This window comes from Rhea pennata, chromosome 2 (genome assembly GCF_028389875.1).
Source record: "Rhea pennata isolate bPtePen1 chromosome 2, bPtePen1.pri, whole genome shotgun sequence".
Classification (NCBI taxonomy): Eukaryota; Metazoa; Chordata; class Aves; order Rheiformes; family Rheidae; genus Rhea; species Rhea pennata.
In genome coordinates, this window is record NC_084664.1 from 37,974,818 (window position 1) to 37,998,112 (window position 23,295).

Consider the following 23,295-nt stretch of genomic DNA (forward strand, 5'->3'; position numbering starts at 1 on the left):
GTCAGAGTTTCTTCCTCTTAGCACCAATAGCACCTTCACATTCATGAGAACAGCTCCAAATAAAGTCAATTAAAATTCAATCATATAGAAGCCTTTCTTATCTGTGTGTTTTGATCACATTAAACATTCCTTTATTGTGAATATACTATCAAGGCAGTCAAGCTTCACTAATTCCTTGTCATAAAATATATTTCTCATTGCCTTGTCTTTTACTCTAACATTTGCATCCATCAGTTGCTTTCAGTTGACTTCAGTTTTAACCTCTTGTTCTGTATTTTCATAGCATCATGTCCACTGGGATTCTAGTCCACAACAAAGGTCTCCTGGAGCTATATATTAAAGGTACTTTGTGCCTGTTATAGTCTCTGCTTTCCTAGCCACAGATCTCAGAGAACCGTCTTGCAGCTCAGTTAGCTGAAGGCCTGCAAACTCTCTCTTTGACATCAGCGAAAAAGCCAGCTCTACACCTGGTCTCCATTTCTTGGTACACGAGAGAGCATTGCAGAGGAAGTAGCAGGGTAATGAATGCATCCTTGCAGGATATGCAAACTCTGTTCCTGGCTCAAAGTCAAATTGAGAGGTCATTCCCAACTCCAAAAATACTTAATGAAAATTAAGGCTGAAACTAAGCATTTGGAACAGATCTTATGTAGCGGAAGATGACATCAATATCCTTTCCTCATGAGCCAAGCAAACCTCTCTGACACCGAGTATATTCTCTCATGTGCACGCAACCTCTAGCCTAGGCTGCCCTAAAGCATGACATGGGCAGCCTCTGCGTACAACCTGCAAACCGTAGCCATACTTCCGAATGTCTACGAGAAGATGCAAAGACATATATTGTGTTACAACTGAATTTTGTTACACGGCATTAATGCCGAGAGTCCCCCTTCCACACTAAATACTAACAAGACTGAGAATGCTAGATGAAGAGTCCTCTCTAGGAAGTGCTATATGCAAAAAAGAGAATGGAGGGAGAGGGGAAGGAAACACTAAGCGCCCATAGACACATCAGGAATTATTCAGGAACATAGTTTGTTACACTTCAATAAATTACAAACAAGTGCATTAGTGCAACATACTAGCATATCTAAAGGTAATATATGAAATACATATGAAAACATGTAATGCAACAATTTGTACTTTGAACAACTAAATTTACTTGAAAATATCATTTTTAGTCTTACTGCAGACTGATCCCCTACATGACTTTTCACAACAAAACCTGAATAGGTAGCGTTATCTAAAATAGGTATTTTTAAAATAAATCAATAAAATTAGAAACAAAAGAAGAGCTATTGTACAAAACACCAGTTACTTATCACTTTATATATGGATGGTCTCACCATTTCAGGAGGGGAACACTTCCAAATCTGTAAGTCATTATATTTAGCTAAGATTGTCAGGACCAGCTTTTAGCAAAATACAGAACAGAAAAGAGCTTTCTTAATAAGTTGTCTATGTAGCCTTTAATTTCCCCTTGTCTGTGTCTGTTTTGTTGCTGTTGATAGTGTTTTAAGCAACAGAACAAAGCAAAACATCTCGCCTATCAGGATGGGAGCTGTACTCAGCAGCCATTTCCATGGCTGATAAAGACAGAAGAACAGATGCAGTTTTCAGCCATTTTACCTTAGACTATACTTGAAAGCACACTAAAACAGAAATGTAAAACCTTATATCATCCTTCACTCTGAAATCTAAGTAAAATAAAGTTTCCACAAATATGTCTTTCTGCAGAGGATATGAAACTGGCACTTTAGTGCCTTTTTAAAATAGCTTCATGAGTACATTAAATGACTCAAGTTCACTATTTATATTGCAGTTATGACATTATTTGTATTACACTGTGGAGCAGTAAGGGCCCCATTATGCTAACATATGAAGAAATGGTATTGAGAGAGTTAATACCCCACAGACTAGACAATGAAATATCTGGACACAAGTTCTTCCTACAGTAAACACACATTCCTTCTGAAAGAGCTATTACTTTGCTCACAGTCAAATTTAAACATGCATATTTTAAGAATCAAGAAAAGAAGTGTTTTCACTTTTACTGGGAGGGAAAACGAAGAATTTCTCCTCTCCTTCCTCAAAATGAAGCGTCCTGTGCAAGGGTAAATGGGAAATACATGCAGAAAGCTGGGAACTCCAATGGAACCTGCCGAGACAAATCCTGTGCCAAAAGCACAACATGATTTTTCCCTTCAGTTCTGGCATGCTGCATCGACAAAAGATGAAGAAAATACTGATAGAGACAAGAAACCTGGAAATCTTGAGTAGATTGTATACTGATGGCTGTAGTGTTTAAGTAAACTACACACACACACAGGTGTGTATACACACACTCCCAAGGAGTGATGCTGACCTGGCTATTTTTCTTTTGTCGGAGATTTTTCTGTGCAACTGAATTCGTGAGATGGACTCTGCCCCCTCCCCCACCCATCTCTGAGTTTTCCATATGAGCATTGCCTAGAGGAAAGCTAGCCACCTCTCAATTAATAACAAAAAACAACTCAACAACTGAAACACATTCTTTCAGTGGCCTACACATTTTGATTCACCTTACAACTTTTATTTTAGGGCATGGCATTTGGGCTTTTCCTTAAAATGCCAATCTGCTTTTTGATCTTTACTGCTGACATGAAATAAAAGAGCTCTACATTATATAAATCTTCAGATTCGCTTAGCTTGAAACTGATAAAAAGAGAAAGAGAAAAAGCCAAATGCGTAAATCCTTTCAAACCAAAAGGCATTCCCCTTACCCTAAATAAAATTCATTTCTGCACATCTTGTTTGAATTATCATCTGAAGTTTGTCTTGTTCCATCTCCAGAACAAGTCAAATAACAGAGCATAAAGATATGCCTATGTGAATAAAAACACATGACCAACTTGGTCACCATAGACATCAAAAATACGTTGAGACAGAAAAATATTATCTGTCAATTGACATGTTACTTTGATGCCTTTGATTCTGTATTCTATCACAAGTGTTCAGTCCAACAGCTACTGGAAGCATCAGCACGCATTTTCAATGCAATGAGAATCAACAGTCTGAGGAAATCGCTGTGCCTTAACAGAGCCACATTTCTTAATACAAACAAGGCAGTATTATGTTACAGGAAAAAAGTTAATTTTAACACAAAGGGCAAAAACTGTGGTACTAAGCACTATAAAAATGTATCAAAACTGAACAAGTGGATCAGCAACTGGAAGTTTTTTAACTTTAATTTAAATATTGATTCAGAAAGAAGGGCAGTATTTGTATAAGAACGAGAAGAATGGGAAGGAAAAAAAATCACTAGCTGGTATCAGAAGAACAAAGAAGTTACGTTCTAAGAAGAATCTGAAACATGAGATAAAATATAGTTTATTTACCCCTTGTCATCACTAGCTAGTCATTCAAAATAGTTACAGTAGTTTTGAGCAAAATCACATGAATAAGAAACTATTCTGGCAGAGTGCTGAGGTATAATGAGGTATCACTCTGTACCACATGTGTATAATGACGACACTGCTACTGGATTGGTAATACTGTTTTGCGGTGGAAGGGAAGCTGCATAGCATGGTTGAGAGATTTGCGCTGCCACTGAGAAAAGGCTCTACAGAGGCTTTTGGTGACAAACACCATTATTGGGTATTATCTCTGAGAGGCTACAGTACTGCTAGTTACCTACCCCAGAGAAATCTATTGTAGAAGAGCACAGGAAAAAATCCAGTGTTGAAAAAGTTGAAGATGCTGCTAAGTAGCTTTAACATAAATCCCTCTACTTACTGAATGGCATGTTTACTGCTATAACTAAATGCACACTCAGAAACAGCTATCAGAGGAAATCCATTAAATGCACTGCATAAGATATACCCAATGACAGAATGGATATGAATGCAAATGACTGACAACAAAAGTGAACTTCTTGTTTAGAGAGGAATAAGCAGGACTTTAAATTTCTACCCAGCACTGAGCACAGCAAGTTCATGAAAAGGTAAAGGCCAGTGCCAGAGAAATGCAGGACCAGTAAGTACAATGTGGCTTGGATGCTCTGCTAAGAAACCACATTGGTGAAAGGCCAATGCCTTCAAATCCAAAACACTCTTCATGTCACTGCATTAGTAACATACTATACATTCAATATATCACTACTGAAACATCACTTTTGAAAATAACTTTCAAATGAGCATTAAATCCTATGGCATTAGACCATTAATTTTACTTCTGGAGAGACAATTAATGGCACAACCAAAATTAGTGAGCTAAATACAGGGACAGTTTGAGTGGTAAGAATTTTATATGCAATTAATTCTTTTCACAAATGCATATGTTCATACAAATGATCAATTTTACTTCCAATAGTATTAAAAAGGAAGCTGAGGTGGGTAATTTGTTTTTGAGAAGTCAATGGTCATTCAAGATGAAAGGGAAATGGCAGAAGAAGTCTGGAGCCTACTGTAGTTTGTAGTTGTAATGGCAACAGTGAGGCAAAATCTTGCTAGTTAAAAATAAAAAGGGGGAGAGAGGAGCAATAATATTAAGAGTCACTTAAGAGATGTGCTTCCACATTAACAGGAATTTAAACAAAACAAACAAAAAGGACAATCTGTTCACCCAAGAATGATGTTCCATTTTAATCACAGGCCTTATTTGTGCTCCAGTTTGCATGGGAATAAACTTCAAAGACATATAACTGTCTCATCCATCAGACAGATGGATCAGACACCTTATTTTATTAAAAACCTTATTGTATTATCTATGATCTCAATTACCAATGGAAAACTACTATTTAAAAAAAAGCAAGGGTGAATGTAGGTGAAAGTATTTTGGTAGCTTCTGAACTTGATTTTAAGATTGTTTTAATCTTTGCTTAAATTTCCCCAACACAAGTATTACGTGATCTGCTATAGAAACACTACACAATTCAGAGTTTAGTTTCAGTTGTAGATGCATCTAATTTGCTTTTCTTTTTTCCCCCATAACAAAAGTTTTTAATCAAAGCAGTTCTGTATCTAAGAAAAATATATTTTACAGAAAAAAGAAATCACACTTATTAAAAGCTATATTAAACATACATTCAGTTATTCTGTTTATAGTATAGGCTTCCAACAAAACAAGTTAATGTCTCTCAACTTCTGTTTTCAAGGTTCAAGGATCTTTACTCCAATAACTTATGTCTTCTTTCTATTATTGATATGTATAATCTCAAAGATAAAAAAAAATTACCTCCTTTATACTAAAATGAAGGGAAAATTCTTTACAATTAAGTTTTGAAATCAAAGCTTTTTTTAAAATTCTCATAATTAGCATTGCCTTTTTAGGCAGAAAAAATATTTGTATGCCTCTGTTGTCTTTTCACATGTGCTAATAATGGTAGGAGTTTTGTTTTTAAAGAAATAATACTGCCAACCTAAGAATCATTGCCAGTAAAGTCCCAGAAAGTCTCAAAGCACTAACAGCACTATGGAGGTGAGGATGTTCCAATAAAGACCAAGCAAAATTATTAACAAGGGTGATTAACCTAAAGCTATAAACACAAGCCATAAGCAACATAAATTACTGCCAGAAATCATTGTATTTCAGTGCAATAAGAAACAGGTGTCTTGATCCCTATACAAAGGAAACATCTCTAAGAAGTGTTGGAGTATGTTACAAACGAGCACTCGGGCCAACTGCTCCTGACAGATCACAGACAGAATCCCATCCACACAGCAGCACTGTGGAACACTTTACAGACAAACTACTCCTGTATTTATAGGATGGAAGCAGATGAACGGCATCTACTTTGGCAGTTGGGCACCTTACTGATTCCAATTCTGACTTCTAAAAAAGTAAACAGCAACGTAAATAGGAAACAATCATCAATACTGGTAAGTGCACTATGACTACACCAAATTGAGAAAAGGATTTGCTGTGCTTCTATCAGCAACTGGTACAAGTGTCTGATGTAGAGATCATAAACCATTACAAGCTATAATTTATATTTCATTCATTGGTTTAAAAAGGAATGTTATCTGTCTGCATGAGGATCACACACTATGGAAACTCCATCTGTACATAGTTACTAAAGGCTGTAATTGCAGTAAATCTTCAGCAGAGAAAGAGACTGAGCCTTATAGATTTAGATGTCCATAATTTGAAGGCTGTTTCAGAACTTACAGGCATATACAATATTGCCATATTAATATACCTGAGAAAATTTGTGAGTTGATGAGAAATGGAAACGAGTATGTTTCAAATTGGAAACAAAAATTCCTGTATCCTTCTGTCCCCACGGTCTGCTTTACTGATACTTTATCCTCTTAGTTATCAAACCAGACAACCCAGACTTATGTTGTTTTGTTTTAGTTTTAATGGCCACTACGCAAAAGGGCAATGGGCAGAGCATGAAGCATATCTATCTACATGAAGCATATCTATCTAATCATTGTATTATTTTTTTCCTACCACAACATATATTAAGTATCTTATCAAACAATTTGACAATAGCTGAGAATCAGAAGTCTCTATTTTCCCAGGCTCCATGAGAACGTGTGGCCCACACAGAACATACTGAATATGCAAACCTGCAGAGGAAGACTATTTTAAGGTCTGGAACTCACAGCAGGAATCAGGCTAAGTTCTGTTCTGCTTGGAAACCATAAAAGCATGGGTTTAAAAAAAAGTGCAGCAGGATCTGCTCTTTGATATTTAACAGTATGCAACATGTTTATGACATGTATTAGGCTACAAAATCTGAGTTCATAGCCTAGGACAACAAAGCAGAACTCAAGCTCTGGCATATGTAGTGGGAAACAGAAAGGCAAGTCTCATACTGTAATGAATATTGCTGCTCCCTCAAGAGCTTGAGCTGTGTAGAGCAGGTGGTTCAGTGAAAGTTATCAGCACTTCAGAAAAAAAAAACAAACTATTAAAACAGTAATTGAATAGTAGCAGACTGGTAAAAATAAAACAAGAGTTAATTAAGGTTGTGTTTGTCTGGGTTGGGGTTTTTTTGGTTTTGAGATTTTTTTTTTTTTTTTTTTTTTTAATAACTCCTCAAGTCAATTCCACAGAATTGTTTCTCAAAATTAAAAGAGAAAGAAAGTTTGGGCAAAATACATAGTGACTAACTAGAACCACTTTAGTCACATAGAACTCAATTAAAAAGGTATCACTTTCAACTACTTTAAAAGTAGTTTGTTTTCTAATTCTGAATTGAACAATCAAATCCTGCAGCTCTTTCTTCATCAGCTTTTCCCCACTTTTTAAAAAGCTTTTATCTCCTTCATACCAAGCAAAATAATCACAAACAACAGAAAAAGCCCATGTATATAATGAAGAGGGAAACATACCAACATACATGATAACATACCAAGCCTTCATACTCATTCTCCTTCCCCCCCCCCCCAAAAAAAAGAAAAAAACAATTACACCTTAAATGAGATCAACAGAAAGATGCGTTAAGAAGGGTTGTGTTAATTTCAAAATATGCTTTAAAGGGTGAGACTGTCTCCAGGAAAAACAACAGTTACTTGCCAAATAGGAAATCATGTCAATACTAGCTATTCTCGACCATACTTAGTCCCAGGGAGTGGAGAAAATTTAGTCACTCAACCAAGTGAACATCAGTTCTTACTTTCATACTTCAAAATCATTTTCTTCCTCACTGGCACTCTTTTTCTACAGCAGATATTACACAAAGCCAATAGGGGATTCTGTGTTTTTATAAGTCTTTTTATTTTCATTTTTATTATGAAGTAGAAATTTATTATTATTTTTTTTTAATGTATGACCCATGGAAGTTCAAATTAATTCAGTCCGTCCTGAGTTAAATTAGTGTTCATATTCCAGGCTTGTGAGTTTGTGTCTCATCTTGTAGAGAGCAAAGATAACAAAAGGATATTGGTATTCCATACATAAAAGCCAATAATCCCATATAGTCTTCACATAAATCCATTGCCAAAAAGCAACCACTATAACTTTCAATCATAGTACGTCTGATCAAAAAATAATAAGTAAAGGAAGGTAAACTGACCCTAGAATAGCAACACATTGATTTACCTACAACATGAAAAAAAATTTAAATGAGGAATTACACTTCAAGTATCATATTTATTTAGGCTTAAAACATGGCTTGGCAAAAAAAAACAAACAAAAAAACCTAACCAACCAAAGATGAAAACCTTGAAGAAGGGGCACTGTTCCATAAAGATAAGTCTCTCCTATTATGCTGTGTGAAGTACAAGAAAGTAGAAAAAACTCAACAAAGACAAATAATCCCACTTTGCAGAAGAGTGAGCTTCAACATAAAAGGCCAAAGCCAGTTCCCTAAGGGACCTGAACAGCACAACAATAATTATATGACCTACATAATAGTGATAAAGAATTTAGTTAGGTTTTAATTCAACTGTCTTTCCAAAACAGGTATCATCACAGTGTCATACAATGTAAAACAAAATAAAGTGGAATTAGTACACTGTCATACCATTCCAGTATGTGCATTTATACACCGGTTTTGAAAAACCATGATCAGCTACACCTGAAAAAAGCACACTTACCTATTAATGTAACTTAGAGCAACATATGTTGGCTGTTGAAGTTCTTGTTTCTCTAGTACACGTGGGTCTGTATCTGCAAAAAATAAAATACATAAATATGAGGTTTTCACATTTATACTGAAACATATGAGACTATACTGCAAAGTAACTGAAATCGAGACAAGAAATATAATATAGCTCAGCCCAGTTTATCCTTATAGAGTATACTTAACACAGCACAATCATTTATTCATTCATTCATAAACCCAGTATTGCTTTTACTTTACACAGGAATTTCAAATATCAACAGTGATATAATTTGCAACTGTCACACAAACTTTGACCATCTCTCTCAAAAATACTAGTTCTCACAGATTTCCATGGTTTACAGTGCTAATCAAGCTCTCTTCTTCTTTCATGTACCTATTTCTAAATTTAAACAACACATTCTGAGACATTTCAAGATTGATTAAATCTCTTCAGCTAGGACTTGATACTATTCTTCTGCATCTCAGTTTTGCTTCCTCCCTTCTCTAGAGCTTATTTTCTGAAGCTCTTGATCAGAAGTCATACAAAAGTACACTTGAAGAAAAATGCCTGCCCAGCAGTGCATTGCTCACTGAAAGCCCTGAAACAAACATCATCTAATTCCCTCTAGCACCAACTTTCTCATTCAAGTGAAATCATTATTTTCATCATCCCTTCTCAGTTAAGTTTTGATTTTATCTAACAAAAGAAGTAGTCTTAGTTCAAACTCCTGGAGTCAAAACCAGGGGAATATACCCATATTTTAAAGTAGGGTTTTAATATAAAAAATAGGATTATCTTAGGGTATCCAAATGCAGTATTGCTCCACATCACAGAAATGCACTTTTAGGAGTTAACTGGAAACAGTCTTTAAAAGCTCCCAATGGAAAATGTGTATCATGCATGTGCATATTACCATACAGTCATTAACAACATATTTTATGCATGACTTTAAAAGAACTCTGGGTGCAACTTTTGCTTTTTAACTATGAAGAATATAAAAAGACTCCTTTTAATAAATGGTTCCCTATGGCACTATGGCTAGCCATCTTTTATTTCTGAGAAATCATCTACTTTGGGTTAGGGGTGAGGGGGTACAATTAAAAACAACACAAGAGCAAACCAATAAGCAAAACCCCCACAGTCAGAACATACTTTAGATTGCTCTGGCTTCTTCCTACAACTTTAACCAATGTTAATGGTGAAAAGTTCAGTATCCTGGTAGCCATATTTGTTTGACCTCATCAGTTGGTTTAAGGAAAAAACAAACAAACAAACAAAAAAAAAAAGAAAAAAAACCAGACAATTATTATGGAATCTGTCTCTGCTGCTTTTAAAGAAGATTTTAAGCTGAAGTGAATGGGGACTCAGCTCGAGGCAGGTACAGTAGTCTCAGTACTGCCCTAAACAGCTTGTGTGTATACTCAGGGAGCAGAGAATTCCCCCCAACTCCACATAAAGCTCAGACTGATGCTAATCTTCCTTCCTCCACTTGCCCCTGTGAAGCTCAGACTCCAGGATTTGTTACCATGCCTTACCAATATGCCTATAAAGAGACAAATACCTTTAAGGAAGTTCAGAGAACAGTGATAAAAAGTACAAGTGCCAAGACAACCGACAACCCAAAGTACCAGGACAACTCGCAGCCCACAGCCTATGATCCTTAAAAGGCGCAGCCGTTCCCGGGCCCGAGGAAATTCTGCAGTAATTACTAGCACACCTCGCTCTGTGTTAAGATAACCACATAGCAAAGCATCAGCTATCTTTTGTGTTATCTTTATAATTCACTTCTCTGAGGAAGCTAAGCTCACACAACACAAAGATCTTTTACTTGTCTTTCCTTCCACAAAACTAGCAGTCATTTAGCAGGCCAAGCATACAACGGCCATGAAGTCTGTTAGATTTACATCGCTGTGGTGCAAGGCCTGCCATGAAACTGCCTCGATTCAGAAAGTCTGCAGAGCATTAATCCAGCTTGGACTATCTGCTTCAACCCAAGTTAAGGCATCTGTGGTTAAGTGCCTATGTCTCTGCTAATCCAGTTCTTAAAGGGGATTAACCTCCATCTATAAAGAATAGTTTCTGTGACTGAATGAGACAAAGCTGGGCCTGCTTTACATCACAGCACTGCACAGACCTGCAGGAGAGACAGTACAAGGGAAAGCTCAAATGAAGCGTCCACCGTTCTTCTGCATGCTAGCAGCTCACCCCAGCGCTAGCCGAAGATTAGAAAAGCCCATGCTTTTTGTAGGAGTATGTTATCACAGCACAGAGAAACTTGCCAGCTGGCACCTGCACAAAGAAGTGCCTCTGTCTCTTGTAGACATGCTGTCTGACACACAGGAGGAGCGCAGCACCCACAATCTCTATTCCTCCCCCCCTCCCCCCCCCAACACATATCAAATTCCATATATACTGCAAGTCAGTTATGGCATATCCCCCAACCCACTGAAAAATGATCCAGGAAGAGGTCAAGAAAATCTTGTATGAACTTAGCACTCAAAATGCCTCACGTTTTCCTTCCAGACGCAGCCACCTTTTGGACTGCCAGTCACGAGAACATTGCATTCACTTTCGCACTGCAACAGGGAGCTATATAATACCCTCAGGTGTCAATTCTCTTCCCCAGCTATAATAACGTGTTTCCCTTGCTGGTATTGCTTGCTCCCTGTTTGCTCCTGGTCCACAGCCCCATGACAGCCTGCACTGCGTGCAGACCAGTTCAGTCCCAGGCTCTTTTCTCAGGCAAATCAAGAGGACTCTCTCCTTGGTGAGAGGAAACACGGACCCGTACACACCACCACCCCACGACCCCAGCACGGCACTATCAAAGCTCCCCGGTGGCTGCAACACAGCCTTCTCGTTATCGCACGCGCTGGAACCGAGGAGAAGAATGAAAGCCCAGAAACGACAGAAGCAGTTACGCTTTGGGGCCAGCGCACACCACTGGGAGACGAGCAGGAGGGGCACTGGCATGGCCAACCTGTGCCACACGTGCCAGCCGCCCCAGGCCTGGGCAGAGCCTTCCCCCGAGGAGGGCACAAAGGCAACACCGCCTCACCTATCTAAAAGCGGCAAAGGATTTCTATTAAGCTTTAAACCCACTTTTCCTTTTTCAGTTTTTAGAAATACAGAAGGGTTCCAGCTTCAACAGCAAAAGGCAGTAAAGATGATCAAACACACATCCGTTTTTCAAACTCGGTGACCTCAAAAATTTCAGTGGGCTCTAAGGAAAACTCCATTTGCTTTTCTAAGTGCCTCCCTGCTCTAATGACAAGTAACTTGTTCTTGCCTAGCACTTTGCAGTGGCTCCGAGCACAGCAGTAACCCCTCAGTTTCTGGGACAGACGGACGGGGCGGCGAGGCCATCCCTCTACAAGGGGGAACGGCCTCACCAGTGTGGAGCAGCAGCTGCTTCTGCTGCTTTCTGAGCATCTCTCTTTCTTCCCTACTGCAGTTTCCGCACAGCCCCTACCTTTGCAGGACTTGATTTGCTCACCGCAGCTTGTTTTTCCGACACTGGCTTAAAATGTCAGTAGTTTATTCCTTCCTGCCTCACTGCACTCTTCCTGACTTCCTCTGCTGACCCTCAGCCAGTACCCTTTCCTCTCTCCTATCCTCCCCTTCATGCCTGTCCCTCACAAAACTCATTTTTTTTCTACTTGTCCTTCCTTCCTTGCCATTCACTCCCACCCTTGCTGTCAGGCAGTCCACTTCTCTCTCCCCTCAAAATGTCCTGACATATAAACAAGTTAAAAATCAGAGATGTGTGTAATGGCTTGTTCACCCTGGTGTCACAAAATACATGCACATAATTTTTTCCCTACACTGTCCTTCTCACCAGTTTCCCTGCTACACTTTTGTTTTTCGTCTTACTGTATCTTGCCTTCCTTGTAGACAGTCTCAACTTATTTTCTGGATGTTACCACACTTTCCAGCAAGGAGTGAACGTGCATTACTGTTAGCTACACTACGAAAAGATCACAGCCAACCCAAGGTTTAAGACAACAACAAAGCAACATCTAGCCTTTTTTAGGGTAGTTGATATACCCCATTCTCTGATGATGAACCTTTGAACCTAGACTGCCAGTGCCCTGCTCTCTCACACCTAAAGACCTTCTAGACAACAGCATGGTTTTCTAGTGACACACAAAGCCACAATTTCTGAATTAATGTTGCACAACATCTTCATCTGTGGGGTATCAGACAACTCTCTGTTTGAATGGGTGGAAAGAAGGAATCTTTTCTTAGTCACACAAAATGGCTCCGTAAAAGGTTTGGTCACCGTTTCTTCAAACACACATAGGCTGGTCAAGTCAGCTGAAAGCAGCCTAAATAGTTTCCAAATAGACACCTATAATGCATTAAACATATCCACAGATGACAAACCTCTTTCTTGAAAAGTGTTTAAACAGTACAGTCTAGGGTTGAGCTGGGCTCCCTTGGTCATATAAGGAAAGAAAAATATCTACAGACAGCACACACAAAGACAACTACAAATTTTGTTTTGAAGGGACTGATCAACAGTTAGTTCTGCAGAGGTATTACTTACCAACTATTTACTCTTGCTTTTTGAATTAACATGGGATATTTAAGGCTTACTACATCATTACTTTTTCCATATACTGCATCACTTTAAATCTAGTAACACAAATTGTCACCCACTGTACACTAGCTGCCTTCACTACTTGTTTCTAATAAGCATTACATTCCACTGTTTTTACTTTATAACAGGAAGAGAGTAAACACTATGTACTTTTTAAACTTTTTTGGGGGGGGGACATTTTCTCTTATTTCACTACGGTGTTAACTTTTGGAAATCCAACTTTCTTCCCCTATTTTTTTCCAATGAAGTGTTATAAAAATAAAATTTTAATTTCATATATTCTATATGAATAGGTTTTGTTATGCATTTTGGGTTCCCCCCTCATATCACTACTAAAATGTAGGTACTAACACCCACAAGTGATACAGTCTAATCATCTATGGGATTCACACTTCAATTTTTCACATCCGCACAATGTTTCAGACTGGCAACCAGACAAGAAATATGAATTAATACTAAGACCATAAACTGCACTGTGCCACTTTTAAAGTGCTCAGACGAAGCCAGGCATTTTCTGTGGTGCATGTTCTAACAAAGTGAATCACTGACTACTGAATCAAATTAATAGCATTAAATTGCACCACACTACACAGAAAAAGTTTGCAACTTGAGAACACTGCAAAATCCTAACCTGGTAAGTTATTTTAAAGAGGAAAAAATAACAGCCAGAAATAGAATATTCATCCTGTGCAAGTACTGTCTTCAACTATTCCCTGATTTTCTTCTGCATGAGGATTTCTGCATAGAATACATGCCACACTTTCCTTATTATATATGGATCCATACATTTTGCCATACCGCTCTCTACAGGAAAATTAACATAGGTAACTTTACATGAGATGTGTTTCATAAAAGTTCCTGAAATTAAAATCACAGTGAAAAGTCACTTTCCATGTTACAAACAGTAGGTAGCAAAGTGCCACTAAATTTTAGCAGCATTATTTTACAACCGCAAAGTTTTCTTACAGTCACAAGGTAAGGTACCAACCGGTAAAGATAATCTCCTAAGAAAAGATCACCATTTAAAGGAGGTAAAAGATCACCATTTAAAGGAGGTAAAATTTAAACTAGTCTTCAACCTCTTGAACAGCCCATCAGGACTGAAATAGCCAGTACTGCCTCTACCCCACTGCGCTACCACTGAGCAGACAGAAATTAGATTTCACTGAAGTTGTAGATACTACATTTCTGGAAAGAAAAAATAAAGATTAATACATTATCTGAAAACTGGGGTTTGAAAAATATATCTACACCATTAATTGAGTAAAAGAGTTGCAACAAAAGCAAAAAGATAAAATTCCCCTTGCCATCCCAAGGGTATTACTTTTCTTTCTGTTTAATCTTAAAAAGAGTAAAAAAAAATGCTCCCAATGTTAGGAAAATAAAAGCCCTGCAAAGGATTTCTACAAGCACTGAAATGCATATTTACAAGGACCAAGGTCTTTCAGTATGATCTTTCTCCCTAGTCACTGAGATATTTATAATAATCTCACCATTTTGTGCAAAATCAGCGTATGTAAACAAAATTACACTATGCTTAACTACCAACACACAAAGGTTCTCCAACCTCACCATAAGCTTCATTACAACATACACACACACATTCCTCTCACCCACCAAGTTCTCCGAGTGTCTGTGCTCTATTTCACTTGGCCTTAAAAACTGGCAGATATAAGTCAGCTCAGCTAATTAATTAAAACCTACATTTCCCTAGAACCTAGCTTGCTTCACTAATGATGCCAAGGCAAACATTTCTGTTGGCTTCCTCAAAAGTCCACAATTGTTCTTATATGGACATAGCTTAAAAAGTAAGAAAGAGATAAATTCAATGTTACTGGAAACTATTCCCAATCCAAAATTTCCATTACAAGGAAGCCACTATGAATTTCACAGTTTTAATTCCAGATGCAGTGTTATTCAGGTCTTCTTATATGAATTTCAAGAACATAGCTGACAACTCTGATTTTACAGATAACAACATGGTCCTCTGGTAATATCTTCATAGAAAAAAACATATTTAGCTTTTAAGTCTATGGTATGTGCATTCAAAGCTTGTTCATTTAAGAGTATACTCAGGACCTAGCAAGGATTGCTGCACATCATTTGCTCCATTCACTAGGAACTGCTTCATTTTCCCTCATCTTTAGAAAGGAAACATATCTCAGGAGACAGTGCTCTGCACCTCAAAGACAAAACATTGGAGATAAAATGCATGCCATGATTCTGCAGAAGCTTTAAACCTACTTGTCTTCAAGTACACATTTAACACAAGTTTAAGTTCTTTCCAAGATCAGGGTGCCGAATGTCACAGAGATGGACTTACAAAAAGATGAAAGTCATATTAGACACTAGACTCTTCCACATTCATAGATTTTATAGATTAAGTTAATGTTAAATAGATGACTTTCACATTATCATCGAATTCCCTAGGTTCCATACTACTATTTTAGCACAAAATTCTCACTTTTTGATTAAGACTTGTAGAAATTTCTCAGCTGCAAACAGTTTATTTCCTTGTCAGCTTGTAACTGCATAGAGCCACACACACACACACACACACACACACCAAAAACAAAAACAACCTTGAAAGGCATAGGCCATATAAATACTATAGGAAGACCAAGAAACTTCAGTCCTTTCCGCCTACTAGGAGACAGCTTTATATTACTGACAACATTCTCCTGGCAGTCTTCTGTTCAAGCTTGGACTCTACACTTTCAACTCAGTGACTGATTGATTGCTATTGCTGCATTATAGCAGAAAAATAATGTAGTCCAAAGTCAAAGTAAAACATCATAGGTCACAGTCAAACCTGTAAACTGTACCTGGGAATCAATGCAAGCAGAAGCCAGGCCGAACGACATCCACATACAAACTACTGCTTCATTTTGGACTCATAAAAATATCTGAAAATTCAGGTGTAGCTGTATGCAAGTACATAGTCCAGCACAGATACAAGTGATACCAGGAATGGAAGATCTACTGTAGCCCTTTCTGAAGGCTTGCTGACACACTGAGGTTAAGATAAAGTTTAACAACTGCAAATTGCATTTAACAGGTGACCAGTCCAGCAGTTATCAAAAAGAAATATCACATTGAAGCTTTATTTAAATGGAGGAAGCCTCAGAAGAGAAAGACAGCAAGTATATATTAGGAGTGAATATCTGGGCACCTGGGAGGCATAGAAAGTATACCCACTAACTTAACTCCCTGGTTTAGCACATACTACCCCTCTTTGCACAGATGCACTTCACAAGGAAGTGACACCATCTGCATGAAACTATCTGAAGAAAATGAGAATTCGTATAGATTGCCTTTTCATGGAAGACCCCTGGCACGCTGACTTCAGCGTTTTAACTTCACTCAGTGCTCTTACTGAAGAACCTGTAAGGCTCAATCACAGACTATGGTATCACTGCAAGGAGGACTGCGTAAGGAAGAAGATATGTAAGTTCAAAAGCAGTCTGCTGGATATAAAAATCAACAAAACCTCCAGGAACAGAACAACCAGTAGCACCAATTCATTGCTGCAGACTAGTACATGTGGAACTTCATTTTATAAGACAAACTTGTCGAGAAACAAGAACTCAAAGTTTTATCTCATGACAGAATGATTTCTTTCTAAGTTATTATATGCTATTTCAGATAACTTATACAGAAACAAATCTGTCCTTTAGCCTTACGGAAGGCAGAAGAATAGAACATTTTTAATATAATATCATTATTGAGCAACCCTATTTCATCCTTGCTAGCTACACTATTTAATCTGGGCTGTGAACTCTCAGAAGCAACCACCATCCTTTACTCCGTTGTCCAGACAAGCAGGGTTTTGATTATGGCATCAAATATGTTAATTTAATGCTTAATTATGAAAAGGATTTCATAGTTAAAATGGCAGCTCAGCAACACAACAGTAGATAACCTGATGTTTCCAGTTTTAATATAAAAATCAACTATTTGATCAACCAAGTAAATATCTCTGCGAAGAGATACACAAGTCTTCTTAAAAGTATCTTTTAGTTTAAAAAGAACCCTGTGATATAACTATGTATAAGAAAAAATTTTCAGATATGGACAACAGAAAGAACACATGGAAGCCAATCATGGATTCTGATTGTTTAAAAATGTTCAAATTGCTGCAATTAAGTTAATTATTGCACACTAGCAAGTGACCACAGTCTCCTTAGTTGTAACAACATAGCTAAAAGCAACCTTTGGATCTGTCATACTGTCTTCAAACAGGCAATTAAAGTGAAAAATGAGAGTGTGCCTAACTTTCCAGTACCATCTATTATATAATAAATAACACAACATACAAACAAAAACAGGACAGAAGTTCTCAACCCAAACACTTCATCAACTTAGTCATGTCTTCATTTGTTTACATCAAAATATACTTCTGTGCTACTCTTGTGGTCCTTCTTACCAACAGTTTACTGCCTTAAGAAGTATTTTTCCTTGCCAGAAATTAAGAGAACTTTCCACTCCTCTGTCTCCAAAATAATTGGCGTTACCCGTAGTTAGATGGTATTGAACATGCTGGAACCCTCCTCAGACCTACGACATACACTGAACAGTGAGTCCTGCCTCCCCTTGACCGAAGTGAAGGTACCTCACCCCCCCAGACTATAATCCATTTCCCATGCACCCTTTCCTCCAAAAACCCACCCTAAACTCCAGCAGCAACTACGTAAGAACTGTGTATGGGTACAACCAGAATTCTGTAAGAGAATGTTACTACCCGCTGTATTACAGCATCCTCATAATATTCTCAGTAGCTCACGTCTCAGATTTTAAGAACTAATGCCATAAATCAGGTACTTAATTTCTTTTCAAATGGAACGTAACTGCTAGTAACTAGCTGCAGAGCTACAAATGTCAGAAAGGCATCTCATAATCTGTTAGATGAAGTGAACTGCAAGCACATTTCATGTGCTATGATGCTTTTCCACTTATTAATTACTTTTTATTTGAAACATAATTATTGCTGCAACCAAATGCAATAAATTAATGGTTTTCCTAATGTGTAAAATATTCATTAATCAAATCAACAGGAGATCAGCACAGTGTTGGAAAGGTCCCTTAGAGAAGGGAAAGAAAATGAGTCTGCTGGTACTTTTACTTTTTAATGATGAGATGTATTTCATTCTTAAGCATTTGAAATGTTAACATCTTGCTTGCAACTTCTAAGTGCAAATATACTTAATGAAGCTCAAAATATAGAAAAATTAGAACGCCATTTTCACTAAATTTCCCAACATTTAATTCAAGTCAAATAATCTCATGAGGTGCCGCTGAAGAGTGTTAAAATAAGAGCTCCATTCTCACTTTACAGTCAAATAAGCACACAGAACACAACACATTAGTATCAGCACTCTCTAAACTGATCACATTTCAATGATGAAATTAACATTTTTATTCATTTCCGTGCTGTAAGTTTCTTTTGTCTAAGAGTTTAAAAGCACACATACTGTAGAAAGGCACTCACCTTTAGCTGACCCAAATCTGAAGCTCCCCAACTTTTATCCAAAAACAAAAAAGTGTCCAAAATTTTAAGGTTATCGCTGTATTCTGAAATAATGATGAAACCAGCTTCTTGACCCACTAGACTTCCCCTCCCTCCCTCAACATACATAACAGCATGATGGTCCTTTTAATCACTTCTGTGGGTCTCGACTACAAAACATACCCTCTGCACCAGTTGTAACAACACCGCTATGTTGGCAGAGCCCTCTAATGGGGATACAGCAAGAGTACATCAAAAGGGCTTGTGTTGACATAGTTGTATCGCCTCTCAGATGACACACTAGGCCAATAAAAACACTGTCAGTATAGCTGCGACCACCACAGGGGCAAACTGGTACGGGGATGTCTGTCAAGGCAAAGCATTTTTTACTCCCTGCACCGATGGACTGGAAAGAAAGGGGAAAATGGGGTTGCAGGGAGCTTTCCAAGGCAGACCTTGTCTTGGAAATGTATACGCTAACTGCTCAGACAACTTCCCCTATTCTCCATTTATCAAATGCATACTTTCCTCCACTTTCCAAGGTCATGTATCATTGCCCATTATATTTGCTAGCTGACCAAGGCAAACAAAGAAACAAATCCACAACCCACATTGCAAAACAAAACAGAACAGACATTCATCCCGTATTCAGCGTTTTACCAAAACTATAAGGAAACAATTTTCATAGTTGGCAATAGATTAATTTAGAGTTCAGCTTAGTAGGGAGGCCTGGACAAATCCATTAGTAGGTTTTGCCTTTTCTGAGCAAGACCAGGTAAGTAGTCGTGGTAGAAGTGCAATTAAAAAAAAAAAAAAAAAAAAAAAAAAAAGCCACTACAAGAAGTCACTTTTTCAAATCACGCATGAAAGGTGAGCGCATACTTAAACCCATATTCTAGGATAAACAGTTTTGCATAAAGCAGTTATTTCAAAACAGTTTTCCTATTAAAAAATGGAAAATTTATAGGTTTGTGTTTTTCCTTTTTATTATTATTGCTCAAATACTCAAACCCTTGTTCTAGTCTAGTTTTAATAATGAAAACCTGGCTAAACATTCCAAAATAAATAAAACCCAGTATTACTTTAAATAAAAGTTCAAAATATATACCTTGACAGTTCTGATGCTTGGGGGTTTTATTTCCCAAAGTAGTAATGATCTCCAGGAGTTAAAATAATATAATTATATCCCAACTCCATGGCCAGCTAAACCACAACTGAACTTTGGTGGCACATATTTCATCTGCAATGTCAAAAGATCTTCATTTTAGACTATCAACATAGCACTAAATTTTCAAATGTCATTTAAAACAGGCCACTTCTAATTTTGGTTTGAATAAGTAAAATGAACCACTAAAGGCAAGGCAGCTAGTATTTCATGAGTTAAACCTCTTCATCTTTACCAAAATCAAAACCGAAAGACTTTTACCAGAAGTTATTTCTTTTCTTTTCTTTTCTTTTGTGTTTTTTGGTTGGTTGGGGGTTTTTGTTTGCTTGTTTTTTGAAGTGAGGATTGTATTAGAAGCAATTTTAATACATCCTTATCTCGTGACTCATTAAAGTTGCTATAGAAAGCTTATCTTCTGGGCTAGTGCTTTGCACAATATTGCAGAAGGCGTGGATCGGACTGCTGATCTTTATTTCCTTCTGACAGGAACTGGGAGAGCGCAGAAGCACACAATTTTTTGTAAGGAAGAGGGAAACGGTGTCATACCACAGCGATACCTGTCGCCCGTTTCAAGATGGCTTAGCAACACTCCAAACAAGTCCCCTCTAAAAGAGGGGTTGTTGTACCAGTGCATTTCCGGCAAGTTATTCCTAGTAGGAAAACAGTATTGCTGAAAATATTAGGTATACATTTGCACACACTATTGTGTGTGAACACAGAAAATTTACTTGTCTGCAAATAAATATTTTTACATAGATTTATTGTATATCTTCTATAACACCTTTTTAAAGTTCAATATTCCACCACCAAGATAATGCTGCCTGCTACGGAAGGGACCTTTAAGGTGCTGTAAACGGTCAGCCTCGAGCGTCATGACTATTTTGCTTGTCACTAACAGTGGAACAGATCATCTGTACCTGTAAAGGTACTTTTGTACCTTTAAAATCTGTTCTTGAAAGGGCACTTGAAATGATACTCTCCTCTTGAGAACAAGTAAGGCGATACAGATTACTTCACGTACTAAAGTTACCACTTCAGTTCCAATTAGCGCCTCCAGCCACGGACGGCCAAGCACGACAAACGGCTTGGTGCCTTCAGACGAGAGAAACCCGGCCACCTCGGCGCAGCTCCCAGCGCGGGGTAGCGTACGCCGCAGGGAAGAGGTAAAGGTGGGCAGCCTGACCGCAGCCGGCTCCAGCGAGGGGCAGCCGCAGCCCTGCAGCCCGCCTGGACTCAACGCCACTGCTCGGCTGCAGCGTGCTCCTCGCCCCGCTCACCAGGGCCGACGCTTGCGGAGAGGCGGCGTCTCCTTTCCCAGAGCATGCGGCCCCTGCTCCTTTTGGGGAGAAAGCTTCATGTTTTTAGCGTAACCAGACTGGCTTTTTGCTCGTCACCTAACAGAGTTTTCACAAACTGACTCGCCTCAGTGTTTCATCGACAGGGGCGTGAGGGGTAGCACAGAAGAGTAACTCACACTAAAAAAACTGTTTTTAAGGAAGTAGGAAAGGAAAACACCCTTCCTATAATGCCATCCTTAAAAGCACTAACAGCCAGGAATAACGACCACTCCTTGATACAGAGAAGGAAATGAAAATAAACATGTCTCTCTTACAAAGTCTTACTAGAAAACTGAAGAGAAATTACACGTTCAGCTCCAGTTCTGAAGGGATGCGTCACTGCGAACGGTTCATTAAGAAGATGAGAGCTGGTCTGCACCGAGTATAGAAATCCCTTCGCCAGCTCCGCACGCCGCTACGTTACGGGCACTAGCAGCGTGCCAGGAAACCAGGCAGCTGAGCGGCCAGGAAGCGAGGAGCCGGGATCGCCGCCCAAGCTCGGCGAAAGGCAGAAAGCCGCGGCAGTGACGCCACCGGCACCGGCGCCCCCGCGTTTCGGCGCGGGCGCGAAGGGCCATCGGGGCCGGCGGCGGCGACCCCGCCGCTTCCGCCGCCGCCGCGGGCGGTGCCGGGGCGACCCCTGGCGGCCGCGCGGGGCGAGGCAGCGCGGGGCGGCCCCGCAGCGGGGCGCGCCCGCCGCCATTTCCCTGCGCCGGCGGCCGTTACTTCGGCCCGCGCGACGCGACGATCTCCGCAGCTGAATCGATCGGCCGGACTGCCGCGGCAGCCGGGGGGGGAGCGCGGAGCGGAGCTGCGCCGCGCCGCGCCGCTGGGCAGGCACCGCGTTAGAAACCAGCCGCTGCCAGGGGAGCGCAGAGGCGTCGGTCAGTGCACAGAGGGGACCGGAGGCGGCGGCGGGCCCCGAGGCCGCCTCTGCGAGCTGCGGCACCCTGCCCGGCAGTGGCGCGGATCCACCCGACTCGAGAGCAGCTCACGGCAGCGTCTGCCCCAGCGCGGCACCACAGCCACCCTGCAGTCGGAACGAATAGTACTGCTCACTGCTTAAATACTCACAGTCCAACTCCTCTCTTTTCCCTAGCTGTTCTTCAGTCAATCCTTCGAAACAGAAGGCTACTAAGATACTTTTCATCTTGTAATAGCGCTAACAGAGAACTCGAATCAAACTACCAAGTCATGATGTCCTCAAAAGAAAAAACGGAAAGGAGGGGGAGACTTAATTTCTATTTTAAACTGGAAAGCCTAAGAAATGGTGACATGAAGTAGAAACTTAAGAAAATGGGTGAGCTTAATAAATAAGTTTTAAGGCTGAGGCTCATTCTTAAACATTACATTTTTACTTTATTACCCCAACCAAAACCATACCGTTTTCAACAAATTTCCTAAAGCAAAGAAAAAGGAAATGTGATAAGTTACAATTTCTTTGAAACTGTAATATTCATTTTGGCCCCACATAGAATCTGAATATTGAATTGTTACTCAAATAGTCACACTAATGAATACTAAGTTAAATTACTTGATATATTAAAACATATTAACTCTATTTACAATTAAAACAACAGGAAGACTTCACGAAAGAAGCTAACAAAACATCACATTCATTTCCTTGGTTTCTGAAGTTTTTCCTGACATTCATGTAAGCTGATGTTCCTGTATTTCCTTACTGTTACCATATAATAGAAAATAACAAAAGGGTGCTAACTACAGTCAGTAGGTGAAAGCTGCACTCAAGATATGAAATAGTTTTATGTATATACTCAAGACAAGTTCAGAAAGATTTCTTATCAGGAAAAGTATTTTCTGCTTAGAAACATCTAAGATACTCAATCTAACTTAAGCACTAAAATGTCCAAAAATAAAATCCTATGTCATTGATGTTGGGGTAACATAAAGTTACATTATACAAAATATGAGGATGTCCTAACACACAGTAGAATTTCTCCTAGCACTGAATTCTGTCTGCAGAAAATCTGTTCACTCATTTTTAAACGTGAGCTTGCTATGTTGTATAATACTGATATCCTGTAAGATGCATTGCCTCATTCCTACCTCAATACAATTTCAAAAAGTAACATTGTTTTGTTTCAAAATGCTTGTTAAATTTACTGTAATTAAAAATCTGCAGCTGT

General features: G+C 38.9%; 1 protein-coding gene across 2 annotated transcripts in view; it reads right to left on the reverse strand.

Annotated features, from left to right (window-relative positions):
* JAZF1 (JAZF zinc finger 1) overlaps positions 1-23,295 on the reverse strand; it is a 197,674-nt gene that overhangs the window by 83,554 nt on the left and 90,825 nt on the right. For both annotated transcript variants that reach the window (XM_062567825.1, XM_062567826.1), the window contains exon 2: positions 8,529-8,601. In XM_062567825.1, coding sequence (XP_062423809.1) covers positions 8,529-8,601 — 73 coding nt within the window. The remainder of the gene's footprint in view (positions 1-8,528; positions 8,602-23,295) is intronic.